We start from the raw sequence: 23067 nt of genomic DNA, 5'->3' as shown, positions 1-23067 counted from the left end.
TGAAATAGAAAGTTATTTTTCATAGTTTCCACTTTTTTGTGAGCTTGTTTAAATGACATTTGTTAAAACTTTTTTTTTTGCTGTTTCACATGATGTACTAACAGACTGGTCATGTACTGCCATAACCTGAGGTATTTTAAGAGTCATTTCATGTAATAGATTTTTTATTTCTTGAAGCACAGACTGCCATATGTTTGTCAGATATAATATTATATCATTGTTTACATTGATTAAACACTTTTCTGTGTTGTATATTGTGATGTTGTGTAAGCTCATGAAGACAGAATCAATGAAGTCTCTGACTGAATCATTCCATGTCATGAATAAAATGATGTGTGTGAGATATTGAAGCTTCATTATTCATGAGGAGTTACAGATGTCTATACATTTATACATATCTGCCTGTTTTTCCTGAGGACTTTCCACTGAAAGCTGCTAAAAATGATGTTCTATAAATGAAGTTAATTACAAGTAGACTAAGGGTTATTTCTGTCAACCGTGACAGCGACCAATGCAATTTTCATGAGGAAAGCTTAGTACTGAAATCAAGTTATGCCATGTATGACCGGTGAGTCATAAATTATCTCTCACACACACACACAAAAGATTTCTGCACACATCATGTGTTTAATTTATGATAAAGCAGGATCTCTTCAACACAACTGTGTAAATATTCAAATAAATACTGTCGACATCTCACCAGTAGTGGTTTCACTTTGATAAAGATCCAAGAGTTAGAGACCTTCAGAAACTGTATTCACCTTCATGTTGTATAATTATCAATCATCATTCATTCAGGAAACACAGAATGAGACGTGAGGCAGAACATCAGAATGAGAGGTGATGTTCATTTACACAGTACATTATGACTTAAAAAGACTCATATAAAGTAAACAAAACCTTTCTGCCACAGATCTTCTTCTGGGTTTCTCTGAAGATGTCAAAGAACAGAAGCTCTGGACTCATAAGAGCGAGTTCATCTTTCTGTTTTTGGGGAAATGTTCCTTTAACCACTCCCTGGGTCAGAGAAGCATTATCTCCTCTTCTAACATCCCGCCGTCTTCAGCCTCCTGTTCTTCTGAGTTGATATGAGCCACTCCCAGTCGGTAGAGGGCGTCTCTGATCATCACCACCTCGCCAGGCTGACAGGTGCTCAGGACCTCTGCGATCTGCTGGTTCACGATGTCTCTGCTGCTTAGAAAGTCAACCAGCCTGTTGTAAAGGTAGTAATACGCTGCATTTTCAAACACAAGGGCTTTACGTCGGACGGACGCCACCGCAAACGCGCTGTCGTATTCAGAGGGATCATTTTCAGATTCATGGCACATCTCGCCCACCACGTCAACGTAGGCTTCCAGTTCTTTGCACAGCGTCATGACGTGGTGAGCGTCGGGTGAGGAGTCGGGCCGAACGATCCAGCGAGAGGTGGATTTGGTGAGGGGGTGAAGCTGTGGGTTTGATTCGATAACGGACAGATCCAGACTGTAGAGCTGATCCTGTAGTTCTGAGCAGGACACAAACTGAAAGAGGAGAGAAATATTACCAAAACCAGAAAAGCAAAATATCAGTTAAGATGTAAAAATGTGGGCGTGGTCAACCATAGAGACTTTCCACAATGAGCATGCTAGGGGTAAAGGAAAAAACATTTATACATGAATCACCATTCAATCTCAGAACCCTATTTGTATTGAATTTTCATCACCCATACAATTTAGAGAGCTCATGCACAGTTAAACTACAAGAAAAAATAATTCACTGAATCATGATGCAGCTGACTCATGAATGAATGACTGTAAAATAGGGTTTGCAAAAAGCCCAAGTACTGTTTAGACATCAGACAAATGGAGTAATATTGCCATTGTCACAGCTCTTTAACACAGGTGTATAATGATGTTTATAAATCAGTGTTTAGAGGTTCAGTGGACAACGAGTATCAATGTTTAGGATTAATGAATCACGCTTTTACACTTGATTCATGTCTGACAACAGAAACAAAACGTATTTCAATGAGAACGTCTCTATTTGGCACTTCGTTGTATTGAACTGAGTATATGATTGACAGTTTAAAGACACATAAGCAGCAAATGTGACGCAATGACATCACACATATGCTAATCAATACGACAGGAATTGATTTTTGAATTGAATTGTGAGCATAAGAATCAATTTGAATGGAATTGTGAGGTACCGAACGATTCCCACCCCTCGTACATAAACTCACTGCCAATGTTTAAGTCACTATAAAAAGACCTTAAGTATTTGAAATCTATTCTACTTTGAAAGACATCCTATCTAACTGATCACTCCTGTCACCCCGCAATTCAACTTTAAGCACATTTCATACAGCCCAACCAAACTCATCACCTGTGGAGCTGATGAAGGGTCAGAAAAACATCCCTGGTTCCTTCCCCACATCTGAGAGGTCAGTTCTGGGTAGACGACATCAGCACACAGCGCCACCTTCTGAGCACAATCGGTCACATACACTGGCGGCCAGAAGCGCGTGGAGAGCAACAGGTCAACATGATCTCGTGCACTTTCTCGACGAACCACGTACTTCGAGCTGCACACCACCTGGCCGGAGAAACATCAATTCATCGGACTGAACGTCTTCGCTCAGAGTCAAGAGCGACCAAAGTCTCATGTACCTGATGAGGACAAACTCGACTGATTCTGCCCGCCGTCACGTGAGCTTCCGGTTCAGGTCCCGTCCAAAGGCCGTTTTGTATTTGCGAGTGCAACAGAGAAACAGATGCCAGCAGTTGCGCCTGTCAGGAGACACCAGAACCCTTTTCACAACCGCATGAACTTCATTTAAAGAACACCAGACCTCAAAAGAGTTTTACAATTTAACCCTCGTTCGACCAAATCATGTTTGTGTGTGTGAAAAGGACCTTTGAACCATCCACTGCAGCTGGGCATCCACATTTCTCCAGCAGGTCCCTGACCTCCTGCTCGCTGTGCTGCTCCATCTGATCTGATCTCAGCAGTCCGTCATGGATCAGACGCACCAGAACCGCAGGATCCCCTGAAACACAGACACTCGTGTGATGTGTCGCCTGTCTCTGCTCAACACACTTCAGATGTGTGACGTGCGTACCGGCGAGTGAGTCTGAACAGATCTTTTCCTTCTCTGTGTTGATGACGGTCGCGCTCCTCATGAGAGGAGGAATAAAGGGAGCGATGATAGACGCGTCGAAGCGAGTGATGGGGATGCTGCAGGGAAACGCTGCTTGTTCTAAAGCCTCATGCTCCATCGTCAACCAGAACTCATCGACCTGCACCTCATCCGTCACCTCGACATCAGGCCAAGTGAACTAGAGAGAGACGGACATCTCATGAGCCAATGTGTCGTGTGTGAGGAACTCTTTTTTTCCCGAAGAGCTCCAGAAAATATCCTGACATATAAAGTGACTCGAAAAATAACAACTTATCTATGTACCTCCACGTTCTTGAGCAGTAGAACGTTGTTGGTGTTGCGTTGTGCGACCTCCAGTTTAGGAGCGATGCCACACACACCACAGATCATATCATTATAGTCTCGAACCGTCAGACACTCGAAGGCCCAGTAACCACTGCAGAAGAGTTCCTGAACACGAGACATGTGCTCAGATCCCAATACACCCTCTGAAGGAGAGAGAGACGGAGAGAAATGAGAGAGTTAGACTCCAGTAAACTCCACAGCCATCCAGTCTGTTACAAGTACCTGTTTGTGAGTTCCTGATGATACTGAGAGCAGCGTCTGCTGGATCATCTCCTCGTCTGATCAGATGTCTCATCTTAAAGAACAAATCCAGGGTCACCAGCAATTGATTGCCTACATTAAACAAACCTGACACACACACACACAGTTATGTCATAAAACATCAGTTAGGATCATTAGTTGAATATAGCAGAAGAGTTAAATCAACTGTCATGACGGGGAATTAAAGTGAGATCTGTAGACACTATCACCACCTTCAGGTTAGATCATACAACAGTAATGCAGTAACACACACGCCTGTGTTTCTGCCCTTAAAAACATGTGTTTGTGTGTGTGTGTGTGTGTGTGTGAGTGTTTACCTGGATGCAGGTCTGTGAAACTATGAAGCGCCAGACACTTCAGATTTGAGCAGATTTTCACCTGTAGGGTGACCAGCTGAACCGCTCCGTCAGTCAATAACCAACATCCCTCCAAACCTGCAGCTGAACTACACAACAAAACACATGTACAGTCACCTCATCTCACACTTAATCCACAACATGACACACGTGTCTGTCACCCAGAAAAAAAACATTCAGATATTTAAATAACTGCAGAAAAGAATTTTGAGGTTGTGATGTACTAAACACTGTTGGGTTGTATTCTGTTTGTCAGTGTAGACGGCTGTCATTCTCTCTTCTAACATCTTCTGTGTTTCACTGACAATCATACGAGTCAAATGGATTATTAAAACCTTCAGAGTCAAACTACCACCTTCTGGTTCATTTGTTCAAGTTTATGATCACACATGAGTTTCACACCCATACAACACAAACATAAACATAAACACAAACAAAAACACAAACATAAACAACTAAACAGTAATCCATATACACACAAACACATCTATCATAACTATATGTGCTCTTGGAACTTGTTATTGTATATCCACCAGACAATCTACTGACAAGAGTAGAAACATAATTTAGGAGCCTGCGCAGAAGAGCCTTTGTGATATATACTAACATTAGATATAGAGTAGGTCAACAGATTAAAGGCGATGATAAGCACACGAGAAAGAGTTTGTTATGAATAGATCCCATCCAGTCTTGAGGGTAGATATAAACCTGCATGAATATGAAGTCACCCTAACTGGTTCACAGGAGCTCTGAAGAAGGTGTGCGATGTGAGGTTTGTGTCACCTGTGCTCTCCTTTAAGCAGCGGGTAATGACACAGAGCGCAGCTTGTGGCCGCAGGTTCATAGAAGGTCGGCCAACCGTTGTCTCTCTCTTCACTTTCTCGTGAGGTGTTGAGTTGTTGTATCAGGTTGAAGATGTCCTGCACTTCTGTCTCACTCTCTGGGAACTGCAGACAGCATCTGAGCACGCTCACTGTCGACTGACGCTGAAGTTCCTTCTGAGCGGCGCTTAGAGACTGAGACGGATCAATCAGAACCTCAGAACCCACATCAACCTCGTCTGACGCCTGGAGGCCACGAACACACGGAGCAAATACGTGAGACAGAATCTGTGAATGTGTAAAGAGCTGTGCAGATGGACGCTTGACTAACCGCAGGTCTGGTTTTCTTGGCAAATTTGTTGCTCAGTTCCCATCCACAGGTGGGACAGTGTTGAGGTTTATGTCTGTTTTTATAGACGTAATCACACGCAGGGTTCTTACAATGACCCCTTCCTCTCGCCGTAGACAAGCCCAGATCCTGAACCACACACACATCACATGAACTGGGAGACCACAGAAACATTTCATTCAGTCAGTCATGACTCACAAGAGAGGATCCAGATGTTTTCTTGATGGGCAGCATGGAGAGAATCTTCACACCGTTGTCTGTAATGATGTACTGGTTACTGCTTACTGTCCTGGTGGCTTTCTGAAAGCACACAGAGATTTGACTCTCACATTCTCATGACACAGATGAGACTGAAGATGAGACGCTGGTCATCTCACCGGTTCTGGGATGATGTGTCCCAGCTGTTTGAGAGTACTGGGCTTCAGACCCACGATGTGCTCCCTGGATCCTTTCACTGAGAAGAACAACACAACATATTTTTCAACATGTAAAACAGACGGAGAAGAATCACACATCATCTGAGCTCACCTCTATCTGTTTTCACTTCATCAGGACCGACGGAGATCCACTGCACAAGTGCAGACTGAACGGCCGTATCTGTGAAGAAACACCTCAACATCACACATGATGTGAACACAGTGTGTTTGTTTCTGGAGTTAACTCACTGGACTGAGCGGGCGCTGGAAGAATGGCTCTTATACGGCGTTTCTGTGCACCACTGCTGCCTTTTTCCTTCAGCGGGACCTGAATGGGGCCGTCACTCAATGATCTGAAATCACACCAGCTGGAGAACATCTGCACGGTACTCACCCATGAGAGAACATGTTCATCTGGAATCATTCAGTGTAAACACTTACAGGACAGCAGGCTCATGTACCGTCTTCTCTCTCCTCCTGCGGCCGGCTCCTGACCAGCTCCTGACCTGAGCTTCTTCTCCAGAGGGTTTCTGGGAAGTAACGGAAGAGTCCGGTCGGTCGGTGGCGTCAGCACTCCGACTCACTTCTGCATCTTCTGTCACATGAGCTGAATGTGCAGTGAGAAGCTTGGAATCGTCACACGGGTTTGTTGATGTTGGTCTTTTTGACTGTTATGAAGAGAAGGGAAATCATCTGTGAGACATGAGGAGATGAAAACATCATGTGAAAGTCTGATTCTCTGTCAGGATGGGGATGAACAGGTTTCAGGACTTACAGGTGTCACCCACTTTCCCCCGAGATGCTGACCACAGTCAGGACACTGAAGCGGTTTGTGACGGGTGACGTATGAGAACACACAGCCAGGTGTGTTGCAGTTGCCCCGTCCTCTGCGTGTGTATCTGATGGGCTGCAGAGACAATATCAAAGAATATGTCGTCATTTAATCTTTCATTTATGAAGAACTGAAAATACAGAGACTCCTTGTGTGGAAATATAGTTTACTGACCAGTTTAAAGGCGGGTTTGGGTTCTGCCTTAACAGACTTCACGAGTGGGAACATCATCACTGGACCTGCAGTACTGACCATTTTATTTTTCACCACATCCTACGAGAACATCAACAGAACACACAATAGAGCCGCTAGACTTCTTCATTTCATCAGATTTCATTTCATTTGTGTTCACCTGATGAGGAATTACAGCAACAAGATGAGTGCCGTCTGTTCTGATGGGAGGCTCCGTTCCATTGCCTGTCACTATGCCAACGTTACCGCAGGCCCCTCCCACCATACGACACTCCTCCCCCTTCAGATGAACAGCCGCAGCTGAGGGTCTGAGAGTGTCCCGGCCGAGACCCGACGCTTTTTGAATGGCACAGGAATTGTGGGACAGGATTCCACGGAGGGGTGCAGACGCAGCGGTGTTCTCGCACAGCCCCTCGATAGCCAGTCGCTGCTCAGACAGCTCAACCTCACCGTCCACACACACCTCCACCTGCCCGCTCTCTCCTCCCACCGAACTCTTGGGAAGCAGCACATAATTGGCCCTCGGGAGGATCTTCCGGAATCCTGGGACGTCTGGAGAGGACGCAGCATATTGGCTGCTCTGGGAAAAGTTTATAATAGAGCGTACATGAATAAATCAGAGGTCCTCACATTAGAGTCATTCATACATGGATGTAGTAGCCTCAGATTCATACAGTGAAGGGTCACTCACAGGGTCCACACCATCTCTCTCCATGCGTGCTCTCTCCAGATAATAACCTCGATCGGCCACGTTCAGCCTCTTCCAGCTGTCGCTGATGCATTTGTTGATCTCCGACTGCGGCAGCTCAGGGTTCTCCTGTTGCATGTTCTGACGCACGTCAAAGTAATAGAGCAGATACGCTGATCTGCGACAGAAACCAGCAGCACTTTCCTCACACATCTGAAATCACTTTAGATCGCAATAAAATCTTCTCTTCTCTACAACTCTACAAGATCTAGAAACATGTGTGTTCATGGAGAAATGACTTTTCAGATACACTTCATGAGCGTGTTATTCACAGCGTGTCACTGTATGAGACTCTGTGTTGTCTACCTGGGCTTCTTGGGTTTGTCTGAGTTTCCTGCACCATCTTTGCTCCTCCGTTTCTTCTTGGCTGTAGGAAGTTCAAGCAGCGTGTAGCAGCTCTCCACCTCCATCTCTCCATAGATAGCCTCCATTTCTGAGAACAACACACAATACAAGTGTTTCTGACGTTCTATTTAGAACACTTATAAATGCAGATTTTTATCACAACTACTAACAGCTAACTTATATTCATTTGAATCACTTTCCTCACACCACCCACATTAACTGACACTGTATTATGTTATACCTATTATGGTCTGTCAGCATAAATATAACCCAATGTACAACAAACACCTCCATGATTAGGGTTACAGTAATGATCATTTGGGGGAGTGTGTTTAATGTCATGAAGACATAATGTCACAATGTCAATCGTGTTTTTACTATAGTACAGCCTGCTACATGTATGTGCGTGATGTCTATTACAGCCACGATGTTACAAAATAATAAACATTAATGGGATACATTAAAAAACATCGCGTGAATTACTTCACCGCTTTAACAAAGCAAATGAACACACTATACACAATGATTGAGAGAGAGTGAGTGTGTGTGTGTGTGTCTGATGTCAGTTATTGTTGAGTTCTGATACTGACTGTTGCGGCCAATGAGCGCGTGTCTTATTGAACTCTTACCTCAAGTCTCGCTGCTGCGCGAGCTCGGTCCACCGGTCCAGAACCTGCCGAACGTCTCACGAGCCGTCGCGTGGCGGGACACAGATCATGTGTGTGTGTCTCTCTCTATTTCTCTCTCTCTCTCTCTCTCTCTCTCTCTCTCTTTCTCTCTCTCTCTCTTTGTGTGTGTGTGAAAGTGGGTTTCCTGAAGCATCGCGCGATAAGATGGCGGATCAGATGACCCGACGGAGGCCCAATAAGAGTCATATCAAAGCTGTTTTTAACTTTGCTTTCTAAAAACATACTCGGTGGTTTTATGTGGAGCAAAGTTATAGACGAGGTCACTGTTTTAGGAAGTTCTTAGTTACGCGTTGTTAACGTTCATTAAGTTTAATAATAGACGAGGGGTTTTCTTCCAGGGGGCGCTCGGTGGCCCATTTGTTCACTTTCGCATCTTCCCACATTGGGTTAGTACATTACAAAATAGTCTAGTTTATATTTCAATGATTGTACATGATATGCAGATTTCATCATATGTCCCGCTTTGAGACAAGTTACAAGTAACGTTAACTTAAACACTTTACACCTGCTTCGCCCTTTTCTTCGGGACAATTATTTAAATATGACCAAAGATGATTGGAACCTGTGATCAGAACAATCGCCAAGATATTTATTTGTTATCACCAAAAAAAGTACAATCAAAAGTATATTTAGTGTTTTTCACCGTTATAATAAAACTATTTTATAATAATGAAGTTACACATAAACGTGTCATATACAGTCGTCCATGAGCAGTGGCTCGTTCATCGAACACAGATTGAATCGATCGTTACACATCGAGCGCAGATTGAATCGATCAGTTCTGCAGCATGGCGGAGGACAAGGTGAGTAACGTTATCTGTTTAAAAACGAATCTTTCTTTTCTATTGAATGAACTCGCATGAACAACACGCCCGTGGTATGAATATTAAAGAATCGTACTTTAGGTATGAGTTATTGAGCCGCATAAAGCTGTGTTTGATTTCTACAAAGTCACCACTGTGTTGTGTTCCTGAACTATGACATTTGAAAGGTCTTATGGACAACATAAAATAAGAAGACTGAAATGTCTTATGACGGGTGCATTGATTGTCCGTTTACAGTCCTAAATTATTTAGACAGATATTAAGGCTATTGTACATATTGGTTTAGTTTCGAAGTTTTCAAGCATTATTTCATGTTCCTGGATTAATATAATTCATTTATTTCTGTACTGTTTTTTATGTCTGTTCTAAAACATGTGTACTGTAAAGCGTCTGTGCAACAATGCAGTATTGTAAAAAAAATGCTGTAGAAATACTCTGTGGTCTCTTATGGTGTCAGTGGTTCTGTTTTAGGATCCGGTGACCCGGCTGAAGGATCTGACACAGCTCAGAGATCAGCTGGAGGACATTCAGAAGAAGGTGGAGAATGAAGTTCAGGCCGGAATCCCACAGGTTCAAGAACATTAATCTTCATACAGTTATAATCAGTCCGGCTACGGAACCCCTTTTGAACATATATTAAAAGACATGCATTAAATCTCTCTCTTTCTCACCACTGTTACTCAGAGTACAGATGTAAAGTGTTGGCTCATGTAAAGTTAATCTTGGTTTTGCTTGTGAAGGGTTACGTGATGTTTTTAATGTTGTACATTTCTAATATTTGCTTTCCTGTAGCTCAGTGGGAAGAGCATTGTGTTAACAACGCAAGGTTGTGGGTTCGATCCCAGGGGATTGCAGATACCCAAGTATAAATGTATTGGATAAAAGCGTCTGCCAAATGCATAAATGTAAATGTAATATAAGATGGTTAAACATCTGGGGTGATAAGCAGAAGTTCTCCTCGGATCTCCTCATCAGTGCTGCATTTAGTTAAAATGTTTGTTTTTCTCAGGGTGGATCATTACTAGCGTCTCCATTCCTGAAAGGATTCCTGGCAGGGTATGTGGTTTCCAGGCTGCGTTCTTCTGCCATCTTGGGAGTAGCTTTAGGAACCCTCACAGGAATCTACGCTGCTCAAATTTATCAGGTGCCCAACATTGAGGAGACCATACAAGACGTTCTGAGCTCTCTGAAGAAAGGACCCGGTAATTAACAGTGGACTACATCAACACAACTCAGACTGAGAAGAAGAGCTGATCATCTCATGGACAATATTGTGTGTATTTGAATGTGACAGCCTGTGGCTTTGAACACTTTTATTCTGAAGATAACAGGAATAAAACACACTGATATGTTAGGACATGCTTATGATATAATATAACATGAAGTGTTTGTTAAAGGTCTATGCTTTGGTTTGGCCGTTTAGATTCAGAATGGGATGTTTCAGACGGACCTTATTAGAATGATTGTGGTAGATAATGTGGACTCAATTGAAGCAGGACCCCCCTCAGCAGACGGTGGTCTCGTTGGGTTGCATGGACGATGCTGCTGGTTCTTCTAGTTCTTATTTACAGATCTCTAGCTCCTCTCATCTCCCTTGCTAAGGTTGACGGCAATATTCCCTTCAGCCCGTCCTCCTGTGTGCTTCTGATCGAGTTTGCCAAACTCCTCGTCTCTTTCGCTGCCCTGATGGCGACGGGGAATCTGTCCGTCCTCAAAGTGTCTGTGTCTGCTGTTGCAGTTGCACCGTTCGCCATTCCTGCTCTTCTGTACGCTTTCAACAACAACCTGGTGGTCCTCATGCAGGTCTACATGGATCCCAGCTCCTTCCAGCTTCTTAGCAACCTTAAGATCGGCTGCTCGGCGTTCCTCTACTCATTCTGTCTGGGAAAAAGGCAGACGAGAGGCCAGTGGTTGGCTGTGGGGCTTCTGGTGGCGGCTGGGCTCTGTCACAGCTTCAGCAGTCTGGATTGGGAGCTTAGGGTTAAGTCCACATCACGTCCTGGGGTCTTCTGCTGGTGCTCGTGTATTGCTTTGTGTCTGGAATGGCCGCCGTCTACACTGAGCGGGTGCTGAAAACCCAACGTCTGCCTCTGAGCCTCCAGAATCTCTTCCTGTATGTGTTTGGGGTGTCGCTGAATCTGGCGTCTCACCTGTCGGGTGGTGACTCAGTACGGCGCGGCTTTCTGGACGGATTCACAGTGCTGGTTTGGCTCATTATTGCGGGACAGGTGACAAACGGTCTCCTCATGTCTGTCGTCATGAAACATGGAACGGGAATCACCAGACTCTTCGTCATCTCTTCTGCCATGCTGGTTAATGGTGTCCTCTCCTGGTGGCTTCTGGGAATACAGCTCACACCTCACTTCCTGTTTCCTGTGGTGCTGATTGGATGGGCAGTGTACCTGTATTACATGTAGAGCCACAGAATCTAAGTTTGTGCTACTGCATTATTAGTTTGTTTAAAGCATCTGGTTTTTAGTTAATTTGTTTCTATATCTCCGTGTAGGATTTCTTTTCTTCATGGTTTGCTCACTAACATCCCTTCTGCCATCATTATATTAATGTGCATCTTCTTGAATCAATATCATGTCGTGCAGACTGAATGTCACAGTTATTGTTGTTTTTTTCACATCTGTATTTATTTCACTTAACTATTTTGAAACAAATGAAAAGGGACATCAGATATATTGAACAATTGAAGCAAATAAATATTAATCATCTTTTCAAATGTCTTGAAGTCTTTTATTTCACAGATGAGGTGTTGGTGTCATTGAGGCTGATAGTGACTGTGTCCCGCTGGATGAACTACTTTGCTGCTTTAAGCTAAAGAGAGAGAGACGGACACTTTTTGTAGGTGTAATAAGATTGAAATGTTAAAATGACATGGACAGATGTGAAGTGTCTCACGGTTTCTCAGCTGCTGAAGTTCTTCTTGCAGCTGCAGGTTTTTATTGGACAGGTGAACTGCATCCTGAATAGCATCTATGAGCAGAGTTCTGTACCTGCCCTCAGACGACCTCTTCTGTTCCTCTAGGACCTCACGAAATGTCCTGAACACCTGCAAACAAACACACAGTGAAGAAACACAATTAACTTCATACTTAAAAAAATCACAGAGCCAGAGCTGTGTTCTCGCATCTATTGCTTCTTGATCCCTGAATACTTTGATGACACTTGACAAAATGTTCTGTATACCAGTAGAGAACATCCACAACGCTGAAAAACAGCTGCAATGTAAAAGGTCTAGTTCTACAATTCAAAATGGTCGTTTAGTCTTTTTCTGTCAATTAAAACCTTGATGGAGTGCAGTGCATTGTAGGATGTGTTGTTTGTCACCCTTAAGCTCTCTTCTCGGACCGTGTTCAGTTGTTGTTGGTGTTGTATGTACTGAGTCTCCAGGTCTTGGTGTGCCTGTTGGTTCTCTCTGCGCAACGCCTCCACCTGAAGAACCAGAATGCATCTCTCTCTGCGCAGATAAAACATCTCACCATCCACACCTTCCACCTGCAACCAGAATAACATGATCAGAACACATGCTGCTGAATCTTAAAACTTTTAAAAGGTTTTTGATCTGAAGGAAGTTGACAACGGAATTGTTTATTGTGTTTACAATTATTATTAATTATTTACTGGACATTCAAACAGTTTTTTTTGCTGTATTTTGGACACAAAGTTCAATGGAAATGTAAACCTAATGCTAATCCTGATGGTTACCAATGTCTTCTGTTCTAAATCTTTTTCCAAGTCAAAGCTCTTTTTTTTACAGCACAGTGATTATATATTTTCAGTGTTCATTGTGAGTCGGCCATTCCATCTTCTATCTCACCTGCTTTTCCTCCAGTTCTCGCTCCATCTTCATCAGTTCCTCATCTATCACTCTCTCATGAGTCTCTCTCTGTCTCATTCTGCGCTCCAGGAGTTTCTCATGCTCCACCTGACGCACACACACACACACACACACACACACACTGTGAGATGTCATCCATCTGGATTTTAAAGGAGTATATAAAAGCAAACCACAGATTAGATTCAACTTTATTGTCATTACACATATACAAGTACAGTGTAACGAAATGTAGTTTAGGTCTAACCAGAAGTGCAATTAGCAAGTGCAGGATATACAGTGTTAATAAATACAGAATACAATATTAGGAAAATACTATACAATAGGCATGTACTATGAACAATATATACAGAAGGGTATATACTGTGAACATTAATGTACAGGTGGTTATGAACAGATAACAATTTAGACTATACAATAGTGCAAGTGACTTAAGTGTGCATTAATTATAGACATAGCTATTAAAGTTCCAGTGCAATAGATGAGTCAATGCGGTTATTAAAGGTACGGTGCAGTATATGAGTTAATGCAGTTATTGAAGTTACAGTGCAGTATATGAGTTAATGCAGTTATTGAAGTTATAGTGCAGTAGATGAGTTAGCGCAGTTATTGAAGTTACAGTGCAGTAGATGAGTTAATGCAGTTATTAAAGGTACGGTGCAGTATATGAGTTAATGCAGTTATTGAAGTTACAGTGCAGTATATGAGTTAATGCAGTTATTGAAGTTATAGTGCAGTAGATGAGTTAGCGCAGTTATAGTGCAGTAGATGAGTTAATGCAGTTATTAAGGTTACAGTGCAGTAGAGGAGTTAGTGCAGTTATTGAAGTTACAGTGCAGTATATGAGTTAATGCAGTTATTGAAGTTATAGTGCAGTAGATGAGTTAATGCAGTTATTGAAGTTACAGTGCAATAGATGAGTTAGTGGGTTATTAAGGTTACAGTGCAGTAGATGAGTTAATGCAGTTATTGAAGTTACGGTGCAGTATATGAGTTAATGCAGTTATTGAAGTTATAGTGCAGTAGATGAGTTAGTGCAGTTATTGAAGTTACAGTGCAGTAGATGAGTTAGTGCAGTTATTGAAGTTACAGTGCAGTATATGAGTTAATGCAGTTATTGAAGTTATAGTGCAGTAGATGAGTTAGTGCAGTTATTGAAGTTACAGTGCAGTATATGAGTTAATGCAGTTATTGAAGTTATAGTGCAGTAGATGAGTTAGTGCAGTTATTGAAGTTACAGTGCAATAGATGAGTTAGTGGGTTATTAAGGTTACAGTGCAGTATATGAGTTAATGCGGTTATTAAGGTTACAGTGCATTAGATGAGTTAATGCGGTTATTAAAGGTACGGTGCAGTATATGAGTTAATGCAGTTATTGAAGTTATAGTGCAGTAGATGAGTTAATGCAGTTATTGAAGTTACAGTGCAATAGATGAGTTAGTGGGTTATTAAGGTTACAGTGCAGAATATGAGTTAATGCGGTTATTAAGGTTACAGTGCATTAGATGATTTAATGCGGTTATTAAAGGTACGGTGCAGTATATGAGTTAATGCAGTTATTGAAGTTATAGTGCAGTAGATGAGTTAGTGCAGTTATTGAAGTTACAGTGCAATAGATGAGTTAGTGGGTTATTAAGGTTACAGTGCAGTATATGAGTTAATGCGGTTATTAAGGTTACAGTGCATTAGATGAGTTAATGCGGTTATTAAAGGTACGGTGCAGTATATGAGTTGATGCGGTTATAAAGGTTACAGTGCAGTAGATGAGTTAATGCAGTTATTGAAGTTATAGTGCAGTAGATGAGTTAGTGGGTTATTAAGGTTACAGTGCAGAATATGAGTTAATGCGGTTATTAAGGTTACAGTGCATTAGATGAGTTAATGCGGTTATTAAAGGTACGGTGCAGTATATGAGTTAATGCAGTTATTGAAGTTATAGTGCAGTAGATGAGTTAGTGCAGTTATTGAAGTTACAGTGCAATAGATGAGTTAGTGGGTTATTAAGGTTACAGTGCAGTATATGAGTTAATGCGGTTATTAAGGTTACAGTGCATTAGATGAGTTAATGCGGTTATTAAAGGTACGGTGCAGTATATGAGTTGATGCGGTTATGAAGGTTACAGTGCAGTAGATGAGTTAATGCAGTTATTGAAGTTACAGTGCAATAGATGAGTTAGTGGGTTATTAAGGTTACAGTGCAGTATATGAGTTAATGCGGTTATTAAGGTTACAGTGCAGTATATGAGTTAATGCGGTTATTAAGGTTACAGTGCATTAGATGAGTTAATGCGGATATTAAAGGTACGGTGCAGTATATGAGTTAATGCAGTTATTGAAGTTATAGTGCAGTAGATGAGTTAGTGCAGTTATGAAAGTAGTCCATTAGTGCAAATGAGCATTCGGTGTAATATACCTGGTGTGCAGGTGAGCAGTATAGAGTGCAAATGATGCTATGTGTGTGTAAACAGTCCGGTAGAGCAGATAACCTGATGTACTGGTGTGTACAGTTCAGTCATGCATGCAGCCCTGTAGTGCAATGTAAACAATGTAAAGCAGTGTTAAAGTTAAAGTTATGAAGGGTAGTGGAATCAGTGGGAGGCAGAGTTCAATAATGAAACAGCTCTGGGAAAAAGCTGAAGCGCCTACCGGAAGGCAGTAGTGTAAACAGTCTTTTTACACTACTATTTATGGCCCTTCGATTATCAGAAATAATACTGCTCATCAGAATGCTAAATGTTGTTGTCATTATCTATTCTTATAAAACTTTGTCTGCTGATTGGCTACTTACAGTGCTAGTGCTGCATCCTGATTGGTCAGATTCCTTATGAAGATGTTCTCTCAGCTGTCTGATGTGAGTCACCCGCTCCTGATTCTTCTGGACACCGACTCTCCCCTCTGACATCACCATCAGGTTAGATAGAAACAGCAACAACCAAAAGATACGTGTCGTTCACACACACAGACACACACACCAGTAACGTGCAGATCTACTTCCTGTCTCAGGAGGCTGTGTATGTCTGCTGACTCGCCCAGCTCTTCATCTCTCTCTCCAAAACCCATGTAACCACGCAGACACGCGCACACACACACACACATACACACACACACACTGTAAAGCTGAACACACAGCTGATACACTGGATAACAGTGTGATCCCTACTGATATTTCTGATAAACATGTGATCATTAAGCATTGATGTATGATGTGAAAGTGTGTTTGTAGGTACTCACAGGTGCGTCCATGTTTCTGGGTGATGTCTTCAACTGAAGAAAAACTCTCTCTCTCTCTCTCTCTCTCTATCTCTATCTCTCTCTCTCTCTCTCTCTCTCTCTCTCTCTCTATCTCTCTCTCTCTCTCTCTCTCTCTCTCTCTCTCTCTCTCTCTCTCTCTCTCTCTCTCTATCTCTATCTCTCTCTCTCTCTCTCTCTCTCTCTCTCTCTCTCTCTCTCTGTGTGTGCGTGCGTGCGGCTCTCTTACACTCATGAAATATTCAGAGCTCACGGCTCACTTTCATCTGTGTGTGTGTGGTCATGTAAACGATCTTCTTTAAATCATCACAAATAAAGTCCTTCATTTGTGCAGATAAGCAAGAGGATCAGACCCGTCTGGAAGTGACGGCCGAGAGGAGAATGATGTCGTAACAGCAGCTCATCATGGACACCTGTCACTCATGACATGAAATACATGTTGGTGGTTTGAGGAGTTGAGCTGGAGTCTGATCTCGCCCTGCTGCAAAAGTTCATTCTGCAGAGGATTATTCATGCCTACTGTACAATACATCCCATCATGTGCTATGAGAAGTTTAGGAAAATATTATTGTCAGTGGCTCATGTTTATGTGTTAGGGAAAACTGATGTCATCCGCCGTCATCACAGATGATACCGGCTTTTGTTTTTTCATTTATTAGACCATATTACACTTAGCAGATATATCATCTAAAAATGTATTTTATTCAATGGAATCTGAACAATGCTTCATGTACAGTTTTTTTACATTTCGTTTTCTATTGAATTAAAATGTACTCTGTTAGGTGTGCAGATTGTCTGAATATTCACACACATGTACCGTAGAAAAGGCATGTTTTATTGCTACCTTCATATTTACAGTCTCTCGGTTGATAATCATTTTGATATTCACATTCTACAAACATGCCACAAGTTAAAACATGCAGAATTATGTCAGAACATACAGAGTTGATATGATCAGAACAAAGAGTTAGACATCTCTTAGAAATAATATAATAATAATCTTATATAGGTGTTTTTCAAACATGGTTAGAGATCTTGAGTAGAAGAGTTATACTGTAGAAGTCTTATGATCTATTATTAATATCTATGTGAAGCAAAAATCATCGGGAAAGAGTTGTAAGTAATAAACTTGAGACTGAACGACGGGAGAATCTTCTCGTCTTGACTTTATAGTTGAAAATCTCACACCAATGTTGTTGAAGAAGGTTGCTTTACTCTGTGAAGAGAGAGAATGAGAGAGAGTGACATGCACATTAGCATAAAGTCCCTCAGAATCACTTGATGAATTTGTGTCGTGTGTGAGACTGTCACACACTGGGAATAAATGAATAAATCACAGTTTCATCAAATGCAAAAGTTAAAACACACCTGGACCACATGTGGGTCTTCCACGGGTGCGAGTGCCCTTGATCTCGTTGCCATTATTGTCCACACACCAGCAGTAACCGGTACTGTGCCAGCACTGCATGGGCAAGAAGTTCCCCTGCTCGTCACACTGGGGCCGGTAGAATCCGGGTCGCACCTGCTTCATGGACTCCAGCTGACATCTGCTCTCAAGCTCGACAGCTGCAGAGAAAAATACTGATGTCAAGTGTGTGTGTGTGAGTCTCTGACCCTCAGCAGGTGTGTGTGTGTGTGTCTCACCCTCAGCAGGTGTGTGTGTGTCTCACCCTCAGCAGGTGTGTGTGTGTCTCACCCTCAGCAGGTGTGTGTGTGTGTCTCACCCTTAGCAGGTGTGCGTGTGTGTGTCTCAGCCTCAGCAGGTGTGCGTGTGTGTGTGTCTCACCCTCAGCAGGTGTGTGGGTGTCTCACCCTCAGCAGGTGTGTGTGTGTCTCACCCTCAGCAGGTGTGTGTGTGTGTCTCACCCTTAGCAGTTGTGCGTGTGTGTGTCTCACCCTTAGCAGTTGTGCGTGTGTGTGTCTCAGCCTCAGCAGGTGTGCGTGTGTGTGTGTCTCACCCTCAGCGTGTGTGTGTGTGTCTCACCCTCCGCAGGTGTGTGTGTGTGTGTGTCTCACCCTCATCAGGTGTGTGTGTGTGTGTGTGTGTGTCTCACCCTCAGCAGGTGTGTGTGTGTGTCTCACCCTCAGCAGGTTGGTGTGTGTCTCACCCTCAGCAGGTGTGTGTGTGTCTCACCCTCAGCAGGTGTGTGTGTGTGTCTCACCCTCAGCAGGTGTGTGTGTGTCTCACCCTCAGCAGGTGTGTGTGTGTGTGTCTCACCCTCAGCAGGTGTGTGTGTGTGTCTCACCCTCAGCAGGTGTGTGTGTGTGTCTCACCCTTAGCAGGTGTGCGTGTGTGTGTCTCAGCCTCAGCAGGTGTGCGTGTGTGTGTGTCTCACCCTCAGCAGGTGTGTCTCACCCTCAGCAGGTGTGTGTGTGTCTCACCCTCAGCAGGTGTGTGTGTGTGTCTCAGCCTCAGCAGGTGTGCGTGTGTGTGTCTCAGCCTCAGCAGGTGTGCGTGTGTGTGTGTCTCACCCTCAGCAGGTGTGTGGGTGTCTCACCCTCAGCAGGTGTGTGTGTGTCTCACCCTCAGCAGGTGTGTGTGTGTGTCTCACCCTTAGCAGGTGTGCGTGTGTGTGTCTCAGCCTCAGCAGGTGTGCGTGTGTGTGTGTCTCACCCTCAGCAGGTGTGTGGGTGTCTCACCCTCAGCAGGTGTGTGTGTGTCTCACCCTCAGCAGGTGTGTGTGTGTGTCTCACCCTTAGCAGTTGTGCGTGTGTGTGTCTCAGCCTCAGCAGGTGTGCGTGTGTGTGTGTCTCACCCTCAGCGTGTGTGTGTGTGTGTGTCTCACCCTCCGCAGGTGTGTGTGTGTGTCTCACCCTCATCAGGTGTGTGTGTGTGTGTGTGTGTGTGTGTGTGTCTCACCCTCATCAGGTGTGTGTGTGTGTGTCTCACCCTCGGCAGGTGTGTGTGTGTGTATCTCACCTGCAGAAGGTGTGCTCTTCACATCAGTGTCTGGGTCCAGTGCCATACTTTTCATTGGGAGCTGCATTTGCTTTGGCATCAGTCGAGAAGCTTCTGTTAGAATGTAAAGGTTTTGTCAGAAATCTATAAACTCTTCTTAAACATTTATATATGCCTTTCACAAAATGTAGTGTAAAAAAACACACTGAACTGTTTGTGTTTGTCATGCATTGTACCAACTTGAAGTAAATGAATTTTGGATTTTATAGTTACTTCAAACAAGACTTGTCCAGAGTCAGAATATAATGTTTTTTTGGCCTTTTGCCTTTATTTATGTGATTCAGTGAGAGAGAGAAGGGGTGGGGTCAGGACTCCCTCTGGTTCATCAATGAATGTTAGTTAGTTTGTAAATATTTTAATTGAAAGAGCGCTTTTCCACCATCACCATTGTAAGCACAGTCTGGAACGGATGCAGTTATGTTTTCATGTACCATTCAAACTGTTCTTACTCCTTAACCCTAATCATGGTTGTTTAACGACGCTGATAGAATGTGTGTAGTGACGTTTCCACTCAGGACTGCTCACTCATTGGTTGCCTAGATACCAGTGACATGCTTTTTGTTTGTAAAATTTTTTACATTGTTCCATTATCAGCTCTGCAGTGTAAAAATGAAACCAAATCTGTACCGGCTGGCCCGGATCGGAACGGTAAAGCAACGAGAAGAGTTTGGCGTGATGTTGGAAAAGCGCTCAATGTGTCTTTGTCATCCGTCTTTTGTATTCTTTATAGAAAATTCATTTTTGCCCGTACCATCAAAAACTCCGCTGCCCTCTCTCTGGTTCAGGAAACTTGGCCGCAGTTTCTATGACAAGAAGAACCAGAAAAGACATTCATTAACACTGAACAGTTAAGAGATTTTTCATGTATGTATCAGTGTAGACAGGCCGATGTCTGACCGTGAGGGGAACACGGGGCTGTTTCTGATCGGTGGTCTCATCAGAGAAATCCTTCAACAGGGGCATGCTGTTCATGGGCAGACGCATCACCTTTGGAGCTCCAGCTGTCAATCAAAGACAAGTTGTCAATCTTTCACTTTGACTCATTTTCTCTAGGAGATTGAGAACCCTGTTTTTTTTAAACTCCTTTCAGAAAAAATATTAAGACAATGATAAATGACCAGTGTCATATGCATTCAGTACTTCATACTGTACAGATGAATTTTTACTCTATTGTTGATAAATAGTTACTTTCACTTTCACATAAATGTGTTCAACATTGAGATTTAATTTGGAGTAAAAAGAAAGTGAATGTTAAATCAGCGGGATCTGATGGTACCTGATGTTTTGCGGGTGAGCTCATTCTTCAGTTGCTCTTGGCCCTCAGTCAGAGTGGTGATGTGCTGTTTCTGACCCCAGACAAAGTAAGCGGTCAGAGCCTGACCCGCCAGAAGCAGACAGGCCAGAACCGTGAGTCCAGTCACCTTCAGAGCTTTAGCATTAGAGCCTCTGCAGGGCGACACAAACACACTACAGATTAATGTCCGTGTAAGCGGTAGGGTCACATGTAATTAAAATAATCAAAAACAGTGCCTGAATAATAGTAATACTAAATATTTGAGTTCTGCAAATTCATAAACGTAAATCTATCAACAACCAATCAGTAACGGGAATGGCTGTGACGTCACTTGTAAACAGATAGAGTTTGATTTCCATCCGCATGAAGTCGAACTTTCTCAAAGGTGACATAAAGTAGCCTATACTGAAATTAGTGGAGTAGCCTAATTTATTATTATCAAGGAGAAGTTGTTGAATTAGATGTGCAATACTGAAGCCTCAAGGGTCGATCGAAGCATGTCCTTACTTGCAACAAAGAATAAATTAAAACGAGCGTTAAACATGATTAATTACAATTAGTAACGTTACATTTCAAGGAATCAAAGGATTTTTGTCATTACAAAACATATAATGAAATCGAACGAAATGTGAACTGAGTTCCGGTCAAAACGCACTCATAATAAATAGATAACCCCCAAAACAATTAACAGACACTCATAGAAATACAAATGTCCGATTACACATGTATTTATGATCTATATGTCGTTAAGTCATAGCCTAGTCTTGATAAAATGACAATGCAGTAGCCTAAAATAATAACTGAAATAACAACCCAATATAATAATTTGATCAACTATAATCAATGCTGTCATTGATGGCTAACGATGAATAATGATAATAATTTACCGTCTCGTGCTGTGGACGGTCTCCTGGCTCGGCACGCGCTCAAGAAGCGCCTCGTTGTGTTGATCTGCCATCAGGAGCGTGTTTGTGTGTATTTCTCTGTGCTGCTTGAATCAATAAAATCTTCCGTCTCTGCAGGGTTTTAAACAGACCCATAACCCGCTTTTCGGGATCCTTTCGGTCCTGTGTGGAAAGTCCCTTCATCTTCACATCTGAACTCTGATTGGCTGATGTAAAGAGCGTCATTAGTTGATGGAGAGACTGAAACTTCAACGAGTCCAAGTTCATGGTAACTTTATGTTAAAGTTTATGTTTTTTATGATCTTGAAAGCTTGTTTGAAAGTAGATATTTGGAGATAAGTAAAATAAGTAAGTGACCCTAACATTTAAAAGGTTGTGTAGGCCTACATTCTTTTCCATAGAAATATATTTAAAATTAACATGCAAGATCTGTTAAACATTGTAGTTGTTACTCAGAAAATAAGTTATTAGTTTTAAGTTATTATAAATAACCGTAATTTGTTTTGCCAAAATATTGTTCAAACAAATTCAAACTCTAGCAGGATACACATGATTCACATTTCCAATTTCTCTGATTGGACACTGAAAAAGGTTGACGTAGGCCTACAATTTTTCTTGGAATATTCTTTGCCTTTCAAAAAAAGAATGGCAGAAATGAGAAATAAAGACAAAAACCCATGAAAGTTCGCTGTGAGACAATCGTTTCCAGATCTGAAAATTGTGACTGATTATCAAAGGCAGTCAAATCGCTTGAAATATTTTAAAATGATTTATTTGGCATTTTCTTTTATCCGAGGGAATTTACAAATGAATAACAACACAAGCATTTTATTTTACAAGCTGAGATACAAATTTCTTACTGCTGAGATCCAAGATTAATTCAGAACAACAGCGTGAATTATAAATCAAACATGAATTACAATATAGTTTAGAATAGTTTAAAATTAATGAAATGACATTCAGTCATGTGTGATGTGATGTTGAGGACAAACTTTCCCTCAATCTGCCTACAGATGCAGGACTTTTCCTCTTCATTTACTTCCTCATCTCAGTTTGTTCTCTTCAGTTTCGAGTGTGTCAGTGTAAAGAAACAATGAATCTATACATCACCAGATCAAGAGCAGACGTTCCATATAAAACAACATCAAAGTGCACAACACGCTTAATCCTAAACATAAAGATCCACAGAGATTCACAAAGACCTACATTTATAGTGCCCAACAAATGACACCTGTGAGCACATGCTGCTGTGAGGGAGATTCAGTTAGAAGACAATTTAGTACAGACAGAAGAGACTTCATGAAAAACATGAATTATTGGAATAACTGTTTATAAGATGTTCACTGGCGACACCAAGTGTAAAATATATGTCTGTAAGAACAGAGAAATGATCCAAAGGATGACAACTACATCAAGTTCACATCAATGGATCCTATCGATTGTTTTAGAAAGATGCACTGAAATCTGAAGATGAAAATGTCGTTCTAGTTTTTTGTACC

At 42.2% G+C, this 23067-nt stretch overlaps 6 protein-coding genes across 8 annotated transcripts in view; 3 read left to right on the top strand and 3 right to left on the bottom strand.

Annotated features, from left to right (window-relative positions):
* csf1ra (colony stimulating factor 1 receptor, a) overlaps positions 1-343 on the top strand; it is an 8995-nt gene extending 8652 nt beyond the window's left edge. The window contains exon 21 of the mRNA XM_056769519.1: positions 1-343. This exon is cut by the window's left edge and continues 1020 nt beyond it. The gene's annotated coding sequence lies outside the window, so the exon portion shown is untranslated.
* Positions 1-8574, bottom strand: part of hmgxb3 (HMG box domain containing 3) — an 8649-nt gene extending 75 nt beyond the window's left edge. The window contains exons 1-21 of one of the 3 annotated variants that reach the window (XM_056769515.1): positions 8434-8574; positions 7766-7892; positions 7403-7577; positions 6872-7291; positions 6694-6792; positions 6463-6594; positions 6129-6355; positions 5937-6040; positions 5800-5868; positions 5649-5725; positions 5470-5571; positions 5254-5400; positions 4885-5168; positions 4063-4190; positions 3707-3832; positions 3443-3627; positions 3101-3317; positions 2895-3028; positions 2649-2768; positions 2365-2574; positions 1-1520 (exon numbers count right to left, since the gene is read on the bottom strand). The exon at positions 1-1520 is cut by the window's left edge and continues 75 nt beyond it. In XM_056769515.1, coding sequence (XP_056625493.1) covers positions 1023-1520; positions 2365-2574; positions 2649-2768; positions 2895-3028; positions 3101-3317; positions 3443-3627; positions 3707-3832; positions 4063-4190; positions 4885-5168; positions 5254-5400; positions 5470-5571; positions 5649-5725; positions 5800-5868; positions 5937-6040; positions 6129-6355; positions 6463-6594; positions 6694-6792; positions 6872-7291; positions 7403-7577; positions 7766-7890 — 3579 coding nt within the window. In that variant the 5' untranslated portion in view covers positions 7891-7892; positions 8434-8574 and the 3' untranslated portion in view covers positions 1-1022. Of the gene's footprint in view, positions 1521-2364; positions 2575-2648; positions 2769-2894; positions 3318-3442; positions 3628-3706; positions 3833-4062; positions 4191-4884; positions 5169-5253; positions 5401-5469; positions 5572-5648; positions 5726-5799; positions 5869-5936; positions 6041-6128; positions 6356-6462; positions 6595-6693; positions 6793-6871; positions 7292-7402; positions 7578-7765; positions 7893-8433 lie in introns of those variants that run through there. The other 2 variants (XM_056769514.1, XM_056769516.1) reach the window with 2 other exon arrangements.
* A 164-nt stretch (positions 8575-8738) lies between these two features.
* LOC130437877 (SLC35A4 upstream open reading frame protein-like) lies at positions 8739-10538 on the top strand. The gene is made up of 4 exons (XM_056769523.1): positions 8739-8879; positions 9194-9296; positions 9789-9887; positions 10327-10538. Exons 2-4 carry the CDS (start codon positions 9282-9284, stop codon positions 10525-10527), a joined length of 315 nt encoding a protein of 104 aa, XP_056625501.1. The 5' UTR covers positions 8739-8879; positions 9194-9281; the 3' UTR covers positions 10528-10538.
* Positions 10539-10846: 308 nt separating this feature from the next.
* Positions 10847-12016, top strand: slc35a4 (solute carrier family 35 member A4). The gene is given in 2 exon segments (XM_056769520.1): positions 10847-11298; positions 11301-12016. Coding segments are annotated over 2 exon segments (876 nt in total). The 5' UTR covers positions 10847-10856; the 3' UTR covers positions 11735-12016.
* si:dkey-201i24.3 (uncharacterized) lies at positions 12016-16392 on the bottom strand. The gene is made up of 6 exons (XM_056769522.1): positions 16134-16392; positions 15950-16056; positions 13144-13251; positions 12654-12821; positions 12225-12375; positions 12016-12140 (listed from the first exon to the last, which is right to left on the bottom strand). The coding sequence occupies exons 1-6, from the start codon at positions 16255-16257 to the stop codon at positions 12136-12138; spliced, it is 663 nt and encodes a 220-aa protein (XP_056625500.1). The 5' UTR covers positions 16258-16392; the 3' UTR covers positions 12016-12135.
* Positions 16393-17091: 699 nt separating this feature from the next.
* Positions 17092-21711, bottom strand: cd74a (CD74 molecule, major histocompatibility complex, class II invariant chain a). Its single transcript, XM_056770397.1, has 7 exons — positions 21551-21711; positions 20646-20815; positions 20267-20370; positions 20121-20172; positions 19331-19423; positions 17779-17976; positions 17092-17626 (listed from the first exon to the last, which is right to left on the bottom strand). Exons 1-7 carry the CDS (start codon positions 21619-21621, stop codon positions 17622-17624), a joined length of 693 nt encoding a protein of 230 aa, XP_056626375.1. The 5' UTR covers positions 21622-21711; the 3' UTR covers positions 17092-17621.
* Positions 21712-23067: the final 1356 nt, after the last annotated feature.

This window comes from Triplophysa dalaica, chromosome 16 (assembly GCF_015846415.1).
Source record: "Triplophysa dalaica isolate WHDGS20190420 chromosome 16, ASM1584641v1, whole genome shotgun sequence".
Classification (NCBI taxonomy): domain Eukaryota; kingdom Metazoa; phylum Chordata; class Actinopteri; order Cypriniformes; family Nemacheilidae; genus Triplophysa; species Triplophysa dalaica.
Note: the sequence above shows the minus strand (reverse complement) of the source record. Positions and strands in the feature narration are given on the sequence as shown.